The 22,348-nt window shown below is 51.0% G+C and overlaps 3 protein-coding genes across 3 annotated transcripts; 1 reads left to right on the plus strand and 2 right to left on the minus strand.

Annotated features, from left to right (window-relative positions):
- GCG54_00001036 (uncharacterized protein) lies at window positions 1-764 on the plus strand (the record flags this gene model as incomplete). Its single annotated transcript, XM_045401163.1, has 3 exons — window positions 1-4; window positions 57-414; window positions 464-764. The coding sequence occupies 3 exons, from the start codon at window positions 1-3 to the stop codon at window positions 762-764; spliced, it is 663 nt and encodes a 220-aa protein (XP_045259088.1).
- A 4,045-nt stretch (window positions 765-4,809) lies between these two features.
- Window positions 4,810-7,111, minus strand: GCG54_00001037 (uncharacterized protein; the record flags this gene model as incomplete). Its single annotated transcript, XM_045401164.1, has 2 exons — window positions 4,810-6,542; window positions 6,661-7,111. The coding sequence occupies 2 exons, from the start codon at window positions 7,109-7,111 to the stop codon at window positions 4,810-4,812; spliced, it is 2,184 nt and encodes a 727-aa protein (XP_045259089.1).
- Window positions 7,112-15,075: 7,964 nt separating this feature from the next.
- On the minus strand, window positions 15,076-19,886 carry GCG54_00001038 (Glycogen debranching enzyme; the record flags this gene model as incomplete). The annotated part of the gene is made up of 3 exons (XM_045401165.1): window positions 15,076-15,183; window positions 15,235-19,636; window positions 19,675-19,886. 3 exons carry the CDS (start codon window positions 19,884-19,886, stop codon window positions 15,076-15,078), a joined length of 4,722 nt encoding a protein of 1,573 aa, XP_045259090.1.
- Between the last annotated feature and the right edge of the window lie 2,462 nt (window positions 19,887-22,348).

Below are 22,348 nucleotides of genomic sequence, written 5' to 3' on the forward strand. Positions count from 1 at the left end.
ATGTGTAAGTTTCGCCTGTCAGCGTCCTGCCATTGACGGATCTTAACACCATGCAGCTTCTCCTACGACAACGTTGATGCCCTTTGCGCAGCTGCCGGCTTGTGCAACACAATGCGGTGTCATGTACGATGCCAATGGCGCTTGCGTTCCTCCTGCCGCTGCGCAGGCCGATGAGACGACCTACGAGAAATGCTTCTGCAGTTTCAGTGCTCTGCAGCCCTGGAAGACTGCCGCCACCGGCGTGTGTGACTATGCTGGGTGCGATGCCGCTGGCTTCAGCAGCATTCAAGGGTGGTTCACATCCCTGTGCAACGCCGTCGAAGGCAATGCTGTTGCAACAACATCTGGAGCTTCTTCCACAGCTACCAGCGGTTCATCAAAAGGCTCAAGCAACAGCGGCAACGGTGGAGACTGGTAAGCTTGATGGGTTTTCACAACTTGACTGATTGCTAACACCTCCCAGGCTCTCCAACCACTGGAGATGGGTCGTCATGCTTGTCATCCTCGTCGTCGCCATCGCCGGCATCTGGATCGGTGCTTGCATCTGGCGCCGCCGGTACCTCAGGAGGAAGGATCGCATGTACGAGCTTGGCAAGCACGCTCACAAGGGTCCCAGTGGTATTATCGCTGGCTCCGGTGTCGACGTCAACAATGCCGGTCTCGCCCAAGGACCCGGATCATTCATGCCTGGGCCTGCTCCTGCCGCTTATGAGGAGAAGCCCCCCAAGGAGAAGAAGAAGTGGGTTGTCAACGAGCGGACGTAGGCGACCCGCAGGATACGTGTAGCAATACTTTTCAACACTATCCCTCAACGGCTTACGAGACGGCGTTTCTATCTTTTTACGGCATTTGGTGTCTGGATATCCATTCACGTTGTTCTTTAGCAAGACTCGTGCTTTCTTTTTTGCTCATTATAGGCGTACGGCAGGAAACAGGAGGGTCTGTTTGTTTTGTTGGAAACAAATCATTGGTGGTACATGTCCCTTTCACCACGCGGGTTTCACGGGGACGTCGTTGGACAATTGCAGGGGAAAATCGGCACCCAAAATCCACATCACAGGAGCGACCCGAGTCCCACCACCTTTGGCATGCGGGTTTAGACTACGGCCGGGCGGTGGTCTTGAGGCCAGCTCGGCATCCAAAAATGATAATTTTTATACCTCTTCATCCGTACTAGAACCGTCCATCTGACCGTTTGCATTGTTTTGTTTAATGATTCGTGCACCTCGCTGACTCGACAAGGCATTGTTTGCTGTTACATGCGTCATTTTATTTTTCCTCTTTTCCATCTCTGCAGACCGGGGCCGGCTTGCGGCGGGGGACCCTCCCGACCGTCCGAGCGGGCCGATCAAACTGATCAAACGGATTGTCGCGGTGGGTTTGCGACAACCCTGTGCTCTTCCTTTGACACCTGCAGCGTCGTAGCAGGGAGCTTTGTTGCACTGTGGATTCGGGGCCCTGGACCCTTTCTTGCCATTTTTTTTTTGTGCTGTGTCTGGTGTCGTGTCAGGCTGGGGTTTTGAGGCAGCTTTGTCGGAGCTGACGACGGCTTCACGTCGTCAATTGGGGAGTTTCGGGCGTGTTTGTTTGATGTATTCTGCTGTGCGTGGACTTGGGGCTTTTTGCGGCCGACTACGCTTCGATATGTTCCGTGAGTTGCTTGGTGAGTTGATAATTTCGGTTTTCTGATTTGATGGTTGAGGCTGATTTGTGGGGGGGGGAGGGGGGNGAGGGGGGTGGGGGGGGGGGTTGACGATTGTAGGCGAAGTCTTTGCCCTTGGGGATTTCTTATATAAAGGTTCCGGGTTGGGGATGGATCGACTTTGCGGCAACAATCCAGCGTAGTCCAGATTCGGGTAATGGGGTGGCGGCGGCGACGGCTAACGAAGTGGTTTTTGGATCTGGCTCGTTTCTGTCAAGTTTGTTGGTAGAGAAAGAGGGGATGGGGTTCGGAAACAGGTTGTTCTTTCATTCTTTGAGTATTGACAGGTGATAAACTTGTAGAGGGGACACTGAAGGGCAGAGAAGGTTGTCGAAGCCGGCGGTGGCTGGTGATTGATGATGTGCTCACCGCCTGAGTTTCATTAAGTCTTTCAGATGCCTTGTGCCATGTCCACACTCCACTTGGATTGCTTGTTGGCCCTATTATCTTGATTCGTCATCGACGGATAGCCTTCAAATACGTAGAGCCATGTGCGGTGCTCGGTCTTGAGGCGCCTGGAGGCAGAGCGATGGAGAAGGGTCTGGCTGATGAGGACTTGGTGTTGTTTTGACCTCTGGAATCCCCGATCACGCGGTTCAACAACCATTGGGATACTTCGTGTATTTAAGAGCGGGAATCGCACCTTGCCTTGGAATATGCCTTGTTCAGACGCCTCAGCAATGAGAATTGTCAGAGTTTGCTTCTCAGCGATGATCTTTAATCCAAGCAACGTCTCATGATGTTGAAGGTACATAGCTTTTGACCGGGATGTGGTAATGGGCATGGAGTCGTCTTCCGGCTATTTTGTTGGACTGGTATTTGGGAAGGGTATTCGATTTGACGAGTTGACGATCTCTTGTCGGCCGAGACAAGGTTTGGAGATGACAATGCCCCGTCTTGATTGCGGACTGTCGTTCAAAGTTCAGTGAGAAGTACGCCTGCACTTCCCAGGCTACTTGTTGTTTCTGTCGAGTCAATGAGTGGTTTGGGACTTGAATTTAAATTTCGACATCTCAGCTGCCTCGCGGACGGTGGGGTGGGAGATGCAACTTGATAGCCCGCGAAGTTCGTCATGTTTAAAGTTGAGCCGTAGGACACTTGCAAGGAGTCCCCAACAATAATGCCGCATTCTGTCGGTCGTTTATGACGAATGGCTTTACTAGAGGTTTTGAAAACCCTGACAGGATTGGGTCATTGACTAGTCGCGTCCTCGCACGAATTGGATATTCTGCCGCAAAAATGCGTGATAAACAGAGGGAGAGTGCGGACGATAATGACCTGCGGGATCCAAGTCACGAGTGGGCTGCCCTTTTCTGTAGGAATGACACATTTATTTTTGCATGAGATAGCTGCGCTACGGAATCCTGCAAACAAGACAGGAGCACGTCGCCTGGTACGACTACATTGTCTTTTCTGTTGGTGAAGTTGGCATGAGCCGGCTTTTAATAGTTTGTGAAGCTGCGTTGTCATAATGCTCGTCAGGCCTCGGGATGTGGAGGGTCGTGGTGAATAGCTCTGGGGCGAAACGGCATGGATTCGGGCTGTTTGATGGAATGGTAGAGGTCTCGGCGATCTTTTCGAACGTTCCACACGGCAGGCAGCGCCGCGTTGGAAAGGCTTTGTTCGTATTTAAATCATGGTATTATCAATGACTGGGGGCTTTTGCCAAACAGCAACAGTGATCGTCAAATTGACCTCTGGCTGATGCCTCACGTTTGCATTTGACACGGGCTGCCAGTCATTCGGTGGTCTTCCAGGAACTTGGATTCAAAACGCCGTCACGATATGGTGTCCATACGTTTGGTTCTGCCTGGTGTTTTCTCTAGTACGTGCTTATTCACCGATTCGTATTGATGCTGTGAGATGAGTAGTGCAAGAGAAGGCGGGATGACTGGGTTGCACATCACACAACAAGCTTCGCTTCGCCTCCCGAGGTTCAAGATATGGATCCCCAGAGTCGGACCTTCATTGCCCCAGAGTCGGGCCTTCATTGTCTTGTCTCGGACTTCAGTGCTGATTTCTGATTTCAGAACCTTTTATACTGCTAGAAGCATGGGTCATTATTGGAGACACGATGGGGTGGGATTCAATAACTTGCGCCCATTTAAAAGGGGTAAATCAATCGAAAGAAAATGTTCGTTGACAGTGTTGTGAAACGTTGCAGCTTTGTTACTTGCATGATCGAGTTTGCGTGCCGGTATCATTGGTGGTCTTCAGATGATTTCAATAGTGCTGAGTTATCAACTTCGGAAAGAGAAGACTGGGTTCAGTTTCTTCGTCCTTCATCGACTAGCGCATCTTATTATCTATGCAATACTCAGAAGTCCGTAACATGTGACATGTCGAAGTCGTTGGTGGGTTGACCACAAAATGACATCTTGTAATGTTATTGTATGATACCTGCATTTCATTTCAATATCAATGCACTGTTCAGTTACGGCCAGGACGTGTCTGAAATATTGGTGTTGCTAAAGAAGTTTCTCAGGTATCGGGCAGCATTAAATAATCCTCGAAGTCGGCCAGCTGTCTTTCTCACAACTGCAGTAGAGAGAAGGCTCGCGTTGCGACAGGCCAACGTCCATGGGTTCACGCAGCTTTTCATGTTGAAATCTTAGGAGGTGCGTTATATATATCGAGACGCGCTCGTTCACAATCAAGACCGAACCAAATATGGCCACTTGGAAGACTGTTCGTCCTGCGGGCTTCCAATGCCGTTCCTTCGAATTAGCGCGAGCTCGTGGAAGTGGCTTGGGGCACACGTTGTAGAAACGAAATTACCTTAAGATCATTTCGAGATGGGTTCTGTTTGGTGTCCTTGGGGGTTGTCCAGTATTCATAGATACTACTGGAGAATCGGTTAACTTACTCTTACCTTGTTTCCCACGTCAATAACTGGCATATTGATATAAGAATAAGTGATAGTTTCGAATTCGTCCTAGAAAATGGACACAGAAAAGAAAGCATTATCATAATAAACAGATTCCTGACATGTTCACCATAATTGTAAATGGGAGCTGAGGTAGTCCTGTTGGTTTTTCTCGGACCAAGATGCCCACACATATCTCAAGAATCCAATGCGAAATCTGGTTGAAGTGAAGTCTACGTGCTCACACAAGCTTGACTTCCCGAGTGCTACATTGGTCCCAGAATGCCCTTCCACACTGACCACTAGCTTCAGTGAAAAACACCCCTGCTCTGCGATACTCGCCAGGAGTGCTAGTAGGAAGCACAAGAAGACCCAAAAGAAGGTCCTGATACGTGAGAGAGCCCCCACGCTTATACCATTCCTCGGTAACTTTGCTAGAGATCAAAACCATGAGTATATGATCTACTGGACCATCTTCACACTCTTCTCCTGTATCTGGATCTTTCGGCGCTTCTGAGTTGGGACTTCGCCAATCGAAGCGAACATACGCCAACGGTGTCCCGTCTTCCGACACCAGCTTGTAAGGGAAAATGTAACCGAGAAACTCGGATCCACGTTGTAGTCTCGTACTCGGAATCTTTTGAATCTTGGTCGAAAGCAAGAGGTGGCCTGACTTGACACGACCATACGGGTCCAGGCCTTTTGGAGAGACTTTGCTCTCCACAAGGTGGAATTCCGGCTTGAAAGCGGTCACTGCGTGCCAAACCCATGAGATGCTATCTGATTGGGACGCCCAGCTCCATGATGGCGCTGTGTATTGCTCGGGTATCTGATTGAGGAACTCCCCTGGCGTTCTCATGCCCTCATGCGCCCACAGAAGGTCTTGGTGAAGATTTGAACTGAAGACCCCGGCGAGGTAGTCGCCTTCAACCTTCCCGGCCCAGAGTTTTGCCAGCGCCGATACGGCTGGCAGAATATCGTTCGAATGGGTCAGAGATCGGCGGGAATAGTCCCTAACCAGCCCCTGCCAGTCCGAGAGTACTTGTTCTTCAGATTCCTTCGTATTTCCGTGTCGACTGTCCAGCAGGTACTTTGGACCTTCATTGGAGCTATTGCCCATTGCATCTTCTGACCGGATCAAAACGTTACCAGAACAGACATGAACCATACTTTTACCGAAGAGAAGAATTCTGGGGCTTAACAGGAACTCTTGAAATGTCCAGCCGCGTCCATTCCAGCTGCATTGGTTGACGTCTTGCTCGTAAGGCTTGCGAGATCCTACCGTCCATCGGTACGGGTTTGGGGGAGGTGGGTTCGGGTTGAAACAGTCGCTGAGGTTCGCCCCCTCAAAGATATCCGTTTGAACATAGTCATCCGTTGGCGACGACGCAAATATGGAGAAGGTGCCAGAAAAGGCGGAGTCCAGAGATGAGGTGAAGGGAACATCGATGACGTGAGAAGGACCTGAGCGCTGGAGAAACCCGTCTAGACATGAGTCGCCTTGAGCGGCGCAGACGGTCAAGTACGCATTAGCGTACACATTTCCCATCTGTGCCGCCTCCCGTCCCCAATCGTCTGCATCATCCTGGATGATACAAAGAGAGTCTATCCAGATGTAACGGATGCTTAAAGCGCGGCTCAACTTGATAGCGTCTTGGTGCGCCTTTGGAAATTCTGTGAAAGGGATCTGATGGAGTCGATCCTTGAGCGTCAAGGTCTCAGTCTTGAGTTGCTTTGAGGCTTTCTCGGGCGGACCCCAACAGTAGCTGAGAGCGAGGTAGTGGTTGCTCCCAACTTTACTTCGAAGTAGCGGATAGTGTGAGGTCACTACCAGTCGGGGCTCCTCATATTGATTGCCTGGACCTCGAAGACCGACGTCAATGAGGCGTGTTGGTAGGCGCAAGTGTTCCGAGATTGGGGGAAGGTTTGGAATTGAGAACGCTACGTCTTTGAGCTGGTTCAAACGTCGCATGCCTCTCTCGGACAGGATTTCCCTCTCAACTGAGGCACGAGGTATCGAGAGCCAGGGTGTGCAAGGATCTTTGGCCGCCAGGTCAGTACCTACTCCAGAGACAGAGTGGAAGGTGCTTACCAGTGGGGTCTGCTTGTATATCGAGACGGAGCGCGTGGGACGATTGGTCGTCAGGATTGGTTGGATGCAAAAGTTTGAAGTGAACAAGTAGTGCCTCCAAAGAGCATCTATGCAGCACCTCGTCGCTTTCCCTAGTATGCGACATGGAGTACAAGAGCTTGTGTATGAATAGGTTTGTTTGCTGATGTATCGACCTCCATGTTTGAGCTCGAAATTTTGTGATTTCGTCTTTCAGAAGGACACACAGAGCGCAACCTTCTAATGCAGAACGAGAGAGCACAGGAAGATCAGGGAATGAGTCTTTAAGCTCGTATTCCAGAAAAAGACGCCCTGTAGACTCCTGGAATTCGAAGCCGAGGTAGGTCTTGCCAGACTTTGCAACCTGAACAAACCCATTGTGCTCCGCGTCGTTTAGCCGGATGACCTCGCATCGTTTGCAAAGAACCGACATTATGTTGAAATCCTTCGATCGACACCAGATTTTGAGTTGTTTGGAGTGATCTCCTCAGTTTCGATTGAGCTGGACGAGGGCAGAATGAGCGCGCAAAGTGGGCTTGAATGAGCGAGGGCATAGGCAAGATACGTGGAAAGAGCGAGATGTATAACACGACTGAAGAATGTGGAGCTACGAACTTGCAGTCTAGGGATGGAAACTATCTCGCAATTTTGCACATGCCTTGAGTTTAACTTCTTTCAAACTGACTAGTCTGCGGATGTAACCCTTGTCGAAGGAAGGATGATCAGCCTCAGTGGGGAAACAGCAGGATAAGCTAGGCGGCAGCAGCGCTTTGCGTGAATTTTTGAACAACATCACATGTCGCTGACTACTGGAAAAATAACGGTTTCCACGGGTTGGCCCCGAAAGTAAGAAGACTCGACTGCTTCGATTGTTGTGTGGATAGTTGCGAGTTGGAGGCCAGCAGCAGCCAAACTGGCACGCGGGTTGTTGGTAAGTGAAACCCCACAATTCCAGCGGTACTTAGTATTATGCCAGAGTCAATGGATATCCATAATCTAAATAATCTTCTGTTGCTTGGCCGAGTGCTAAGGTGAATCTCAACGATGCTGTTGATATAGTTGCACATAGGTTCTGGAACGGAACCGGGCTCTGGGGTGGGGACAATATGCAGACACAAAGTATGTTGTCAACCAAGAAAGGCAAGCCAGCTTGGCAAACAGCTGACAGCTATTGAAAGAAGCTAAAATGCCGGTCGGAAATTTCTACATCTATTGCCAATTTTGAGGCCGCCCGGCTGCCTTGAGGGCGACCGTTTTATTCGCAGCGCGGCGAGATGAAGAACAGGGAGTGAGCATTGAGGCTAGCTGGGTCACTCAGGCTTCAAGGACCCCACTACGGGCAGGGCCCAACAACAAGGCAGATCAGCTGATCTGCCCGGCTAGCTCAATCGGTAGAGCGTGAGACTCTTAATCTCAAGGTTGTGGGTTCGACCCCCACGTCGGGCTCAATTCCCGTCCGCGATTACGCGCACACTTCTTTTGCTTTCTCACTTTTTGAGAAATGCCCCCTAGCCACGTCCTACACTGTTCTTCTACCCTTGTTCTACTCTTGTCTACATCTCCTAAGCTTTTTACCTCGCCATCCAGATCTCTGAAATCTGGCCGGGCGATAACTGCAAGCTTTACTTAGGCTTGGAATGTGTTAAGGCAATTAACTAATAGAGTTGAATTTTAATGTTGGACGATGTGTGACTATTCACTAAACGTGGGGCTAGCTATGGAAACTTACAACCAGATGGGTGAAGAGTAAAGCCACTGCATGCTGAGTGAGGGTGGATATTCAGGGACGAAGGTTGTTCTGATAGCTACGTGCGCGAAGGAAAGCTATGCAAGTTCAGCAGGACTTAAGGAGCCTCTGTGCTCACTGTATTCGGCAGGTAGTTGCTCATAGTGCATTTACCACTTCATCTCTAACAGAATGATCTAGTCCTCTTAACCACTCGCGCATTTCACAGGTAGATGATCATCAAAGCGGGAGTTTACGATGTAGCCGAGGGTCCTAATAATAGTATTGAAGTTGAGTGAGTGACTCTGTGCTAGCAGTTCTGGCTATTCGAGAGGCGCTTATGGCCCTTAATATAGTGAAAGTATGTGGATATCGCCGTCATCTTCAAGCAGACTCCCCCATTGCTAAGCCCTCTACGGGTTGCATCGGAAGCTGCTGAACCTAATTTTCCAGTTACTGCTCGGCTAAGCGACTCTTCCAGAAGAGCTGTACACGCGTCCCCTGCAGCTGGTGTCTGTGTAGAAGCTGCAGGACATTCCGCTCTTGACCGCGAAAGAGGAGACCTTATCGTTGTATTGCGGACCAATGTGGTTTGTGGATGGAGTCAGAGGAACTCGTCATTACTTTACTGGGGAGAAGACTTTTGAACAGTAAGCAAGGTGAACCCCGACACATCAATGTATGCAACTCCAGTACTTTATCAATACCGAAAAAAGATGTTTCAGATGATCTGGACTGGAGATTCATATAATCATCATGATTACTTTGCCCCTGCGTGTTTTCTGAGCACCTGTGTATTCTCAAGCAATGTCACCATGCCTTGAAGATCTTGGGTCTGGCTTGCGCCCCATCAACAAACGATCAAAGCTCGACCGAACGACATAGACTCAATGTCCGAGGAACAAGCAAAGTATTCTGTACATAAAGAAGCCGACCACTACAGGAATTCTGACATGATGACACAGCAGCAGATACGTCCCAATCATGTTTCGCTTGGATCGAATGTCTGCCTTCGACTCTCTGGTCACCTGAATTGATACCAGGGTTGCAATCCTACTGCCGCCAAATCCACCACCTGACAAATTGCTCCCAACGGCCTTCCTTGCCCCCATTGTCGGGGATTTATCTGCATCGAATAAGTCGGAGTAAAGAAACCCGACAAATATAGAGGCATTTGCAGCAAACCGCACACCATCCGCCTGTGCCAGCCCACAGATAGCAGAGAATACTTCAAATTCCTTCGCACCGCATGTAGCATCAGATTCGAAGGATGCGGAAAGCTAGAATTTGTTGCTGGAGTCCTCTCACAACTCTGAGTTTGATGATTAAATAGGGGGGGTTCTTCTCTGCTCTGCCAACGCTGCATGTCCATTGGAAACGCCCAACGCGAAGTCAGTGGATCAGCCAAGTCAGAGTCAAGTGAACATCAAATAAAAAAATGGGTCGATAAATATGCATGAGATCAGACCTTGGAGAGACTTCGTGTAATGGCGTAAACGCCTCAAATGTGCATGTCAACCTATGTGCTTCGCAAAATAGTGCCCCTTTTCTGACACTTCCAGGCTCTCTACGCTTAACATCTAATGCTTCTCCTACACCTGAGGTCTCAGCCTCACGCGTCGTACTTATTTTCTGCCATCTTCATAGTATACATACTGATATGTTAAGTGAGAGCCTCAACATAAAGACAGACGAAGGCAGCTTGCGGCTGCATGTACGCAAGGTCTCACTCGGATTCAATTATGCTCATTTCATGGAAGGTTTAAGGAGCTGCTGCTTCAACTAAATTCCCGGAGGCATGTGGATAGTATCACTTTTCAAGCCTCTCTGTAGAATCAGCAGTGTCTCTTTTATAAGACCTTCTTCCATTCGCATTTAGCACATGCCGCTTTGCTAGCATCTTAAGAAGGGTAATACGACGAGAAGCAGAAATGACTTTCTTGGTGGTATATATTATAGTGAAATCATGAAAATCAGTTGATATAGGAGCAGATCAAGCTTCTTCAATGCCTTGATTGAAGGCTATTGCGGGTGCTGTAAAGCGCAGCAAATACTGCTAACAAGTCTCACCCGAGTCCTTTCCGATTAAAACTTCCCGCCGCGACAAGTCGTCATACCCTTTCAAAATTCATCACCCCTATTATCGAATGATTATACACAGCGTGTATAAGCCCTGGAAAGACTCTTATTGTGCGTTCACATCCGACCCATAGGTGACAGCCGCCGCTCCCTTAGAAGTAATGCAATTCATGCCAACGACTCAACTGCTGGTTGGCGGTTAAGTTCAAAAGCAAAATAGTTCATCAGTTTCATGCACTTAAATAGTTCGAAACTCGGCATTGATACCGGGAAGATGAGATGCGCTTGGCTTGCCTGTCCCCAAAACAAAGCTTGACTGCCACCCCTCACGCCTTTTGTACCGTTCAGGATAGGATATAAACGGCGCTCAATGCTAAATAAAGAGCTTATTAAATCGAACTCAACTGGAATGCGGTTTTCTTGCGAAACAAGCAGACAACAATTGCAAGAGAGGTGGCTGCTTAGAAAGTACTTTGAACATTCCAAGTTTGATCCCCGTGCGCGCTCGAATTACCCGTCGTCCATCTCTTCCATCCCCACAAACCCCTACATCTGTATTTTGTCCTATTGAAAGCAATGAAGACAGTCGGATGTCTCTAGGGCACTACACTCGGTCACGACAGGTTTTAGAAACTGGGTGTCACATCTAGATGACCTCGTCGTCCCCTAAAATGTGGGAAGCCGATGATTGATGAGCCCGAAAATCCAACAGCATCCAGGCACTTAAAAGCTTGTCCGTCTCTCGAAGGTCCACCAAAGTCACAACTTCAATATGATAGCATCTGCAAACATTAGTGATGGGTACCTTATATATTCCCTTCCACACTCGCTGTAGCACGGGTCAACCAACACAATTATTCCCCTGGTCATGACATTGCTCACTTACGTGCTGTTTCAGGCGAAAAGAAAAGGAAAACTTCAACATTTTCCATACAGCATCTCACCTCGACCCGCAATTCAAGCGCCCAGCGAACTCCATCTACCGCCGCTCGTCTCTTCTCCCGTCAGTATATACGTCATCATAGACCCCTTGCTCGCTAACCCACCCAGCATCTATTGCCCTTAGTATCTCTGACAAGAAGAAAGATCTTGGTTGCACATCATAGAAACTTGATTCTCCTTTCAGCATAAGATCTGACAACCAGAAATTGCTTTCGAAGGATAGGGGAATTTGTCCCAAAAGCCAGAACTCTCGTCTGCCAATTCAACTTTTAAATAGTCGCGAAGTTCCAAATGTCATGACTGACCACTCGCTTCACTGGATGCCTGGATATCATAGGGAGCAGCTTTCTCACAGTCTTGGTCGTCTTCTCTCTCGAGATAGATAGCAGCATCCCCAAATATCTTATTCCAATATAAGATAGAACAGACGCGCTATTCGCTCTAACTTTTCAACAAGGACACAACCCGTAGAATGTGTCTGTTATGGTCAGGGTTGTGATTCCAAGCCTTGATCGTACCGACCAAGTTAAAAGCAACACAGTTAAAAGCAACATAGTTAAAAGCAACACAGCTCTCATCCCAATTTCAAACACTCAAACTCAGCATAAGACCATCGCAAACCTTGGCGTTCTTCATCCCCGTCGCCCACTGTGTATACCAACCTTCCATCCCTCGCATCTCTGCTCTGTCACCCATACAACCTTCACGCACCCATTTCAAGACCGGTATACTAAATTTAAGTCACTGAGACTGTCTAGTTCACCACCGCACAAAGACAACTCTGCCCAATACATTGCCCGCTTCTGAGATCAGATTCTAGCGTCATCAGCACGCTTATATATCCATGCAAGTCGCCAAAAGGCGCTTCAGTACAGTCAACAAGTGCGCCACCTCAAACTTTCTATATATTCAGCCGTGGCAGATGATTGCACTCCTAAACAAACACAATATGCGGCATCGTTCCCCGCATTTAAAGCTAATTGCTGGGCCTTTATTAGCGCTGTTGCCGTACCTTGGAGATTCCACCCGTTTTCGACAGTGACTACATCGCTCCAGGCCTCAACCCCTTCCTCATCACCGCCTCTTATGGTGTATTCCCATTCGTACCAGCCTAAAGCAAACGCACTCATCCCTATTTCGCCCCTTCACAAGCTCGTGACTCCCTCTGTATCTCAGTCATCCATCCAAGAGTCACCAATCAGGTTCGTCCATGTGTGTAAGGAGAGAAGTACGTCGCGTGCCATTTGTCTATTGACCTTCCACGACGACTTGAACAGAGTCTTCATGCCAATATATACCCTGCAGGGACCGTTTGTAGACCCGATTCTCCCCTCAGCTTCCCGGCTCTCTCGTGAAACATATAAAGGCAATCTTCGTTGACAGATCGATAGCTCAGCAAATATGCTTTTTGGTAGTGAGGTGGCCGCTTGACGTGAGCTATGAAAGATTCTGCTGATATGAGAGCTGTTCCAGTAAAGACAACTGCAGAAATATCCCCCATCAGCCCGGTTTTATGGCTGAGGCCGGTGATGTTCGTCGTCTCTGATGTTCGTCTTCTCTGCTACGCCAAACGTATTCGTCGCCCATTCAGTCGCATTCCAACTTACACGGCAGTGATACTATGTCCAGAATGCCAATCATAGTCGAAATAGTCATGAGCATATGCGGTTCAGATGTAAATGGTAGCGTCAGCCTGTCACAAACATCCACCACAGCTCTGATTTGGCTAGCTTGTAAACTAATCCCTCTTCTAGAGCATAAATAGTCGCTCTTCCCAACAGCCGGGGCAATAGCATTCAAGGAAGACTCAAGATGTTACTTTCACCAATCTCATTCATATTTAAGCCACGTTCTACAAAACTCTGACTTCATAGGCCAGAACAACAGGAATGTGGTGTCGCCAAGCCGGTATCGTTTCCAGAATTGTAAGCGTTGGCAAGCCCCTCAGTCCAAGAGCTGCCCTCGTACTTCATCGCATTGAATGATTCAGCTTGGCAACTATCCAATCCCACGCCGTCTTTCGTCCCTGTTAATCTCTGCCCAAGCATCCGTCACGATAACAGGGAGTCAGGCCCCTTCGAGATATCGGATGCGTGAAGTACGATGCCCCTCATGCTTCCACTGGCCTGGGATAGAAGGGCACCGAAGCTGTCAAGCGGTACAGTGTCCTCATATTAACAATGAAGATATCGAGTGGATTGGTTCTGCTAGAAACTTATTTTCACTACGAACTGCCCTTATATAACCATAACAACCACAAACATCCTTCCACAAGGAGCCTCAAAGCTACCCAGCTTCACCGCCAGTGCTCTACCCCTCCATTGCAAAGACCATGCATCAGCACTCGAACATTTTCACTTGATATAAAACAGTACGGCGCGCCGAAACTGTTCTCAAAGACACGAATGGCACATGATTTGTCTCGCTATTCAGCGAATTCACTATCCTGCCTTAGTGTCTCATATGTGACATGCAGCCATCCCGCACAGCGGCTCGGCCCGTCAGACAAACGAACCCATCTCGAATCATCTTGCTCCGCCGTCCTCCTTAATCTTCCCACGTGTATTATCCCACCCTACTCCACCTCTCGCCGATTGCAAACACATACCTCTAAAGTATCGACTGAGAAACTTGTCTTTTCACAGAAGATCCAGCATCTCCAGAAGAGATGTGATAGCACGTCATGCGTCGGTGATACCAGAGCATCTTGGCCACTTTCTCTAACCAATATCTTCATGATTAAATAGTAACTCACCGCGCGATGAGCACACCCGCCACACATGGCAACACCATGATTTCTCCAGCATGTATTCCAAGCCATCTGACTCACTATCTTGCCCACCACAATCCATGTAGCAATCCCCAGCTTTTCTAGGCTGTGACACTTGACCGCAAGACCCAGTTCAACGTGCACATCTCACAAATCAACATAAACCCATCACATCGTCTCAACCCCGCGCACAACAAACCTTCCATCCCCCATCGTCTTCTCCCACCGTCCTCCCCCATTTATTCCCACCAGCATACCCAGCAACCGACATGCGACATTTGCCAGTGCAACCTTCCCATCATCCGGCACATCCAGTATGGTTACTTGAGAGCAGGGCTCAACAATCTGGCTGATTGAATAACAGCTCCAACAACAGCCACAAACAATTCTGTCTTGCGGCCCCGAAACAATAAAAGTTAGAGCATATTTATACCAGATTGAGTGTTTGGGCGAGCTGTGTAAGATCGAACACCCATCCACACTTCCTGTAGATACTCCATCGGGCCGAAGGAGTTGTTCACCCGAGTAATGCGTCTTCTTAGGCTTCATGATGTCCGTTTCCGGCCAAATTACGTATTTTCTCATGGCTACCTGTCCTCATCTGTTGGGAAGATTTATCAATATCACCAGTTCACCAAGGTACTTCATGATCACGTACGTCGAGAGTAGGAAACCCTTTAGGTATTAATGCATTCTATCTATATACCAATTGCCCATGTCGTCGTGTTCGCCAATGCTCGCAGGAAACCAATCACTTTTCCCCATCCTCTCAGTTACACCATCGTGAGCTCCTACACCCAAGCGGCTGCTAGCCGACTTCACCACTGTCCCAAAACTCTCTAACAGCAATAGTCACGTCCACCGTCGAGGCCGCGGTTCCCTACTTGGACCTTGTCGGCAAGGCAATCTTGGCCTTGTCGCTTTGCTCCTCGGCAGCGTCCATGTACAGATCAATCAGGCAACCAGCCGACCAAGCTTGTGTGGGGCTCTGTGTATTGTCAGCGTTGGGTTTCATCACAGCAACAGAAGGAAAACTTACGGAGTCGGGGCAGTCCTCTCCATTCTTCTGGGTGAGCTCGGTCAAACCAGCCCAGGGGCTGTCCTTGATCATCTGCTTACATCCCATGAGCCTTCGGGTGACTTGCTGGAATGCCTCAATACGGTCTGCGTCGGAGCTTCTTCTCTCCAAGTCGAACTTCAGCAGAGCACGTAGGAAGAAACCAGTTGGCCAGAGCCATTCCGGACCCTGGTGGTAGTTTCGTCCCTTGCTAGTGGCGAAGTCATCGCTGTCCTCGCTGTTGCGGTAGTAAGGTCTGTAGTTCAGGTCGGCAGGATCAAGCGTGGCCATTCCGGTGGGACCGCGGAGGACCTGGTCAGCGACGCAAAGCGCATGAAGGGCGTGGGCCGGCTCAAAGAGCTCGGGAGCAGCGCACATGGCGATCGGGAAGTTGGCTCGGAGCTGGTAGTCCTCATACTCCTTGCCGGACTTGTACAGGTCCTTGTAGATACCACGTCGGTTGACGATCTTGGTGTTGACGTCGTACTTGGAGTCCTCGTCGGGGGAGACAGGGACGTAGTAGCATCTCTCAAAGTTGGCGCGGATGAGATCCGCCCAGTCCTTGAAGGAGATTGAAGAGTCGTCGCTCTTCTTGACGGAAGAGTATTGGAACTTGCCCTCAGAGTTGAGCCCAGCGACCCACTTAAGAGTGCTGTATAGGAGACCAGTGATCTCAACGGCAGCACCATCACGGGGGGTGCCGGGAACACCCTTGGAGCCGGCGCGAGGGCTCTCGCCCATCTTGTCCATCCACGTACCACAGTTGTGCTGGTTGCCGCCAAAGACGATACCGGTGTTCCAGTCAACGTTGATGGAGATGTTGAAACCTTCGTCGCTCATCTGAGAGTCAATGGAAGGTCCAGCGTTGGCTTCACGGAAGGACATGCCAGAGGCGTGTCTCTGGAGAGCCTCTTGGATGATGTCCTCAATCGTGCTCTCTTGCGAGTAGGCGCGCGAGTCGTCGACGTCAAACCAGGTGTCGTCATAGGGGAGGAATCGTCTCTTGACCTTCTCCTTCAGAATGTCCAAACCGTTGGGAGCGAACTTGGTGTAGTCCTGGATGCACTGGAGGAAGAACCAAATGGAGTCACGAGAGTTGTATCTCGGCAGAGCACCACTGCTGAGCAGGTTAGGAATCATACCGTGCTTCAAGACACTGGCGAAAGCGAAAATGTGCTCCTTGGCCTCGTCGAAGCGACCGGTACCGAGGTAGAGACCGCGCAACGAAATGAAGACATCACGGCCCCAGCATCTCGCCCACTCAACGGCAAAATGGGGCAACCCGGCAGCCAGCGAAGGGACCAACTTCTTGGGCCACAGAGATGCTGACTTGACCAAGCCTGTCTGCTGCACACTGACCATGGCGAGGCTCTGGAGGAACCACTGTCCTTGACGGACGTTGTCGTTCATCTGCTCCAGACCGCGCTCCCAGCCAGCCATGTAGAGGGTTCGCATGACCAGGCCGAAGTATCTCGGAAGCAGGAAGCTGGGAATCTTGCGAATCGCGTCGAATCGATCCTTAAGCCAGGCGGCAGGCTTGCCAAGGCGCTCGAACTCTGGGGTCTGACTGGCACGCTCAAGACGGCCGATGGTGAAGTCCAGGGCCCACTGACCATCACGCAGATTCTGGCAAAGAGGGTGGGCAAGGTTGTTATCCTTGATGATATTCTTGAGGATGCTCCACCAGCCCTGAAGACCGGCATAAACAAGCTTTCCGTGACCAGGGATGTCATAGCAGCCGTCCTTACCTCCGCTACCGTCACGCTCCTCAGCCTCACACCTGTAAAGAAGGAAGTTGAGGTCGACAAGGTTCAGGTCCTCCACGGCAGCCTTCGCACCGGAGGTCACATAAGTGTCGAGACCTGCGGAGTGCTCAGCAGTTGGGATCCATGTCTCAAATAGGGCGATACTGCCAGGAGGAAACTTGTCCCGGACGGCGATGATGGTCTCGTCGCCCTTGACCTCCATGCGGATACCGGGGACATCGACAACGCGGCTTGGGAGGCCGCGAAGGAGCTTCTTGTCATCCAAAACCTCCTTCTTGGCTTCGTCGCTGGCATCAACCTCCAGCATCCAGCTTCCCAGGTGGCGGGCTCTGGTTCCGCCGAGGTGGACGGCATTGAAAGCACCATTGCCATTGCCGTATCCAGGGAACGCAGTATGAGCGATCAAGAAGTAACCCTTCCTGGAATCAGGGTGAACCCTGTGAACGGTGATGTACTGGTCCTCGTGGTGAATGTGAGTTTCATCGTAGCCGTCCTTGCCCATGAGGGTGTGGATCTGGTTGAGAAGCTTCTTGATGCCACCGATGCCGTTTCTACCGCCACCGACCTTGACGGGCTTAGAAGACGATTCGGAGGTGTAGAGTCTGGTCTCGTTGACCAGGTCAACAAGTTTGGGGTAAATCTCATCATATCCCATGACACTGCCAGTTGCGCTCGCGCACATGTTAACGAGGGCAGCGTTGGGGAGGGTGTCGCGAGCGTCGCGCTTCTGGGCAGGGGTCTCATTGTCGTGAGTGCAGTCCATGAACAGAGCCTGGACTGGCACCGGCTTGATCCTCCTGATGATCTCTCTCGAGGATGGAGCCCCGTTGAGCATGTCGCTACCCTCTTGCGAGGGGCTCATCGGGCTCATCGGAGACTTGCCTTCGGGACGAGACACTTCATCAACCTCGAAGCTGCCAATAGGTCGGCCGCCGTGTCTGTGCACCAGACGACTCAGCTCGCCAGTGCTCCACGCCTGCATAGCCTCACGGATCAGAGCACTCAAGCCCAGCCTCTTGACGAAGACGTAGTCCATCTCCTCGGAGCCACTGAACAGCTCGGCCACGACATACAAGTCGGGTCTCACGCGGCGAGCCTCATCAAGAATGTGCTCGGCTACATGAATGGGAGTGGAGTGGCAGTTGTCGATGCGGAAACCGGCAAAGTACTTGGCCAACATGCGGGCATACTTGGTCATGTACTCCCACAAGAAGGGACTGTCGGATGGGCCCTTGCCGTAGCGAAGCTTGACGCAGTCGCCCCAGACAATAACCTCACGTCGGAGGTAGACGCGAGAATCGGGGCCGGCATTGTCGACGAGGGCGTTGCCTCCCCAAACCCAACCGTTGTTGACAAGGACATTCTCCTCGGGCTTGTTCTTGGCGGTGGTGTCGTTCTTGGGCAAGCGAGTGAAGTACGTCTCGATGAGAGGGTTCTCCTTGTTGATGACACCCATACGCGGGCCGTGTTCGTCCATGCGGCAGTACTTGATGCGGTTGAAAAGCTGCTGCAAGATCTCGGTGATCTCAGCGTCGTACTCCTTGTAGAAGGGCAGGTTGACCTCGTCCAAGACAGAGACAAGCTTGGACTTGGCCGCAGCTTTCCTTGGGCCGCTGCCCTCCTCACCCTCGTACCGTCCGAAGATGGCAGACAAAAGTCCGGAGGCGACCTTAGGGTCGATCTTTCTTCTGAAGCGTTCTCCCATGCGATCACGGCCCTGAAGACCGTTGTTGATGAGGAACTCGGCCTGCTCCTTCAAAGGCGCCTCCTTGAGTCCAGTGACGTTTGCGCCCGCAGCTTGGTCGGGGAACGTGGTCTGGCCAGCAACCCAAGCTTCCAGAGATGCCTCAACATCGCGCTCGACGTCAATTGTGTAGTACTCCCACAGCCTAATCTCAGAGATGACAAGCTTCTTGATAGCTTCCATAATCTTCAGCAGATCATCATCGGTCTTGACCTCGGTGGGAAGACCCAGCTTCTCGAGGTTGTCGCTCAGCTCCAGCAGCTTCGTGTCCAAGAGCCAGGCAGACTCCAGCCAAGGCGCCGTCACGAGATTGTAGCCAGCCGAGGGGTGGTCCTGCAGCCAGGCGCTGTTGTGCGCCGTGTGGTTCAGGACAATGTCGGTTAAGCTGAGCATGGAGTACTGCTTCTCCAAGCTCTCAACCAGGCCCTGGACATCCTTCTCGCCGTCGGGGAAGCAGTCGGGGTCCCAGCCCAATTGGTCGTACAAGCTGTAGGGAGAGTTGGAGGCACCGCGGACCTGCAGCGGGGTGAAGTGGATCATGTTGTATCCACGGTCGCTGATGCCACGCAGATGCTTCTCCCAGTCGCCCGGGTACTTGCCCATGAACTTGCTAATGACGGAGAAGATTGAGAGGGCAGGCAGCGGCAGAGGCCTGCCGTCGAGGCTGAGGCGCGGGGCGACATCGATGTAGTAGAGCGGGGTCTTTTTGTTGGTGGTTTCGGTCTGAGGGCTCGAGTCCAGCTCCTCGGCGAGGTCTGGCAGCTCTGCGTAGGTGGTGTAGAAGGCGTAGGCGCCGGCCTGGAAGATGGGAATGGAGATTTCGATTGTGCGATTGAAGTCGGGCACGAGTCTGGGCCGCGCATGAGCTTCAATCCTGTGGTCAATTGAGGAGCAATTGGTGGTGAAGCTTACTTGAACTCGCGGAACTGGTCTCTGTGGAAGTCGGCGCCCTGCTCAGGAATGTTGACCCACAGACTGCCATGGCGACAGATGGAGGAGGTGCCCTCAATTGCAAAGCGGATGGTTACGGGATCGTTCGTCTTGGGAGCGAGGTAAACATACTCGCCGGCGACGTTGGGAGAGCCATCGTCGTTCAGCGGCAGGAGGTAGACTTCGTTGGACATCATGGTCTTTGGCACCATCCCTCAGATGTTGTAGGAGGCAGCTTCGTGCCCCGCGGACAGATCGGCGTAGGTAGACTGGGTCGCAGGCAGCGCAATGACTCGAATCATGCACTGCACGGGGGGCGAATCCGCTCGAGGGAAAACACGCCGATCCGGGTTGCAGGCGACAGGGGACGAATTGGCGACGGACGTCTACGCCAAAGCCTTTGGAGGGTATCTGCTGCTTGGAGAAAACGAGGGAATTGAGGAAAAGAGAAGGATTGCGGTCAGAGTGTGGCAGAGGGAAGAAAAGAAAACACGATGCTGAGGTAGACGATAGCGACGGACAGAGCAAAAGGTCAGCCTGGTAGCGTGGTGAGGTAGCTCTTCGAAAAAGGTATGGCGGGGTGTCAGTGGCAGCTCAGGAATTGGCGAAGGACGAGCTCAGCTCACCGGCCGGAAGCTGTCGCACAGCAGCAGAAGAAAGGAAAGGACTGGTCCGCGGGAACTGCTCCGGCTAAGGAACTTTTTCGAGCGAAGGATTGGCGGACGGGCAAGTACTTACTGCTAGGCTCATGGCGGTGTCTTTGTTCTTTCGTTCGTAGAAGCAGCGCTCAACCCATCTCGAGGTACATGGCGGGCTACGCTGGACCTTCCATCCATGCCTGAAGTACCTGGTAACCTTGCCAACTTTAGCAGCTGCAGCTTGCTTCTAGGCGGGCAGCAGCGACGAAGGTGACGGCACCAACAGGAAAGAACCCAGGTCCAAGGCAAGTCCATCAGCAGAAAGTCTGAACACGAAAGATGGCGGGGCAAGTCCTCCTCCATACAAAAACATGGGAAAGATACATGGTCTGAGATTTGGAGCTGCCAAACCTCCCCGGAACGGATAGCTTCGGCGGGGACAGCACAGAGCGGTGGAGCGCCCTAGCGGGGTTTGAGTTAGCGCCCAGAACCGCGTGGAGCTCGGGAGACCTGCCATCGCGATCTCCATGATTCCAGACCGCGAATTCCCACTCTCTCGCTGCCATGGATCGCGATGATAGCCAGTTCTCCCAATGCCAGCATTGTCAGTGGCCATCCGTGCACCGTGTTCCATATCGTGCAACATGGGCCGCAACTGGGGTACGAAAGCGACATGCCAGGGGCGGAGATTCGGGAAAGAGGCCAGGCCCGGCCAATGCCAATCGTCGCAGATATCCATGTTTTTTCTGCGTTGCGACTCTCAACAGTTTGAAGCGAAGTGTATTGCCCCTGCTATCATCTTCGGTCTGTGATGACACCGACTCCTGTTTAGGTGATAATTGACTGTTCAGTTCTGAGTAGCGCATGGCTCGTTCTAAGTAATTACTAGCCATCAGTCGACTCTGACTTGGCTCGACGTTGTGCTTTCTCGGCGCATGTTCCGGTCTCAATTGATCTCTTGACTGGTCTGATTTGTTGTGATACCAGAAGCAGACTACGGCACATTTCCATCCCCCGGCCGAGAAAAAAGAGGCTAGAACCACAACAGCTCTTATCCCGGTGCTAGCATGACGTCACCAAGCCGTCCCGCCGCATTCTAGCGCCTGACAGCCTGCACAGACCGCAGTTTCATGCCCCTCCTTCCTGGTTCTTTCTCATCATGTTGGTTTTCCCTCTTAGTTGTACCGGCCGTTCTCCGTCACCTGATTGTGTTGATTTCACGCGATTCATGCAATATTCGCATGCTGTATGCATCCAATTGACTTTTGTACCTGAACGTCTCCCGCTGCAATGGCTCCTCCTTCCTGACAATTCAATGTGTCCTCATACTTGCCTGCACCACAAGCAGAGGCGGGCCGATCTTCGTTGGGTGTCGACACCGCTTTTTCAATTCACCATGAGCCCCTTGTCTGCGTATATGTTGCAGATGCCGCGGGATGTCGCTCAGTAGAGTCTCTGCGAAATCAAAACTAAACCTACAATGGAGACTTGGCAGACAAAATCTCACTTTACACACGGGATCCTTCAATTGCAATATCACCTTTCTGACACGATATAATCGTCTGTTGAAACCAAGCAAAGCCTTCAAACCAGCGCCAATATGCAGTTTTGTCCTACGGAGTGGAAGCAGACTACAATACGCCATTCCGACAAGATCGACACGTTTCTCAGTTGCTGTTATTATCGTTGTGAATCCATTTTCCGACGTCGGAGCGCTCCCTGGGGTACGTCGTGTAGGGCCACACCTTGTATGGATTAATGTATTTTCACACGATGACCTCTCCTCAGATTAGCCGTTCGCTAGTAGCTCGCACTTTGTCCGGTCGATACTAACTTTTCTGGGTGAATGTATTGCAGAAACTGGACCACCATTGTATTGTAGTACTGTAGTTCATTCGCATGTCATGGGATATCCCTTCACGATGGGTGAGTACCTCCACAACAGAAGCCGTGTGAGGCCGGTTGACGTACTCTGAAAAAGGTTCAGTTCCCAGTACATCAGAGTTCAGTATTTCTAT

The sequence above is a fragment of the Colletotrichum gloeosporioides genome, assembly GCF_011800055.1.
Source record: "Colletotrichum gloeosporioides strain Lc1 chromosome Unknown consensus_81, whole genome shotgun sequence".
In the NCBI taxonomy this organism is placed as follows: Eukaryota; Fungi; Ascomycota; class Sordariomycetes; order Glomerellales; family Glomerellaceae; genus Colletotrichum; species Colletotrichum gloeosporioides.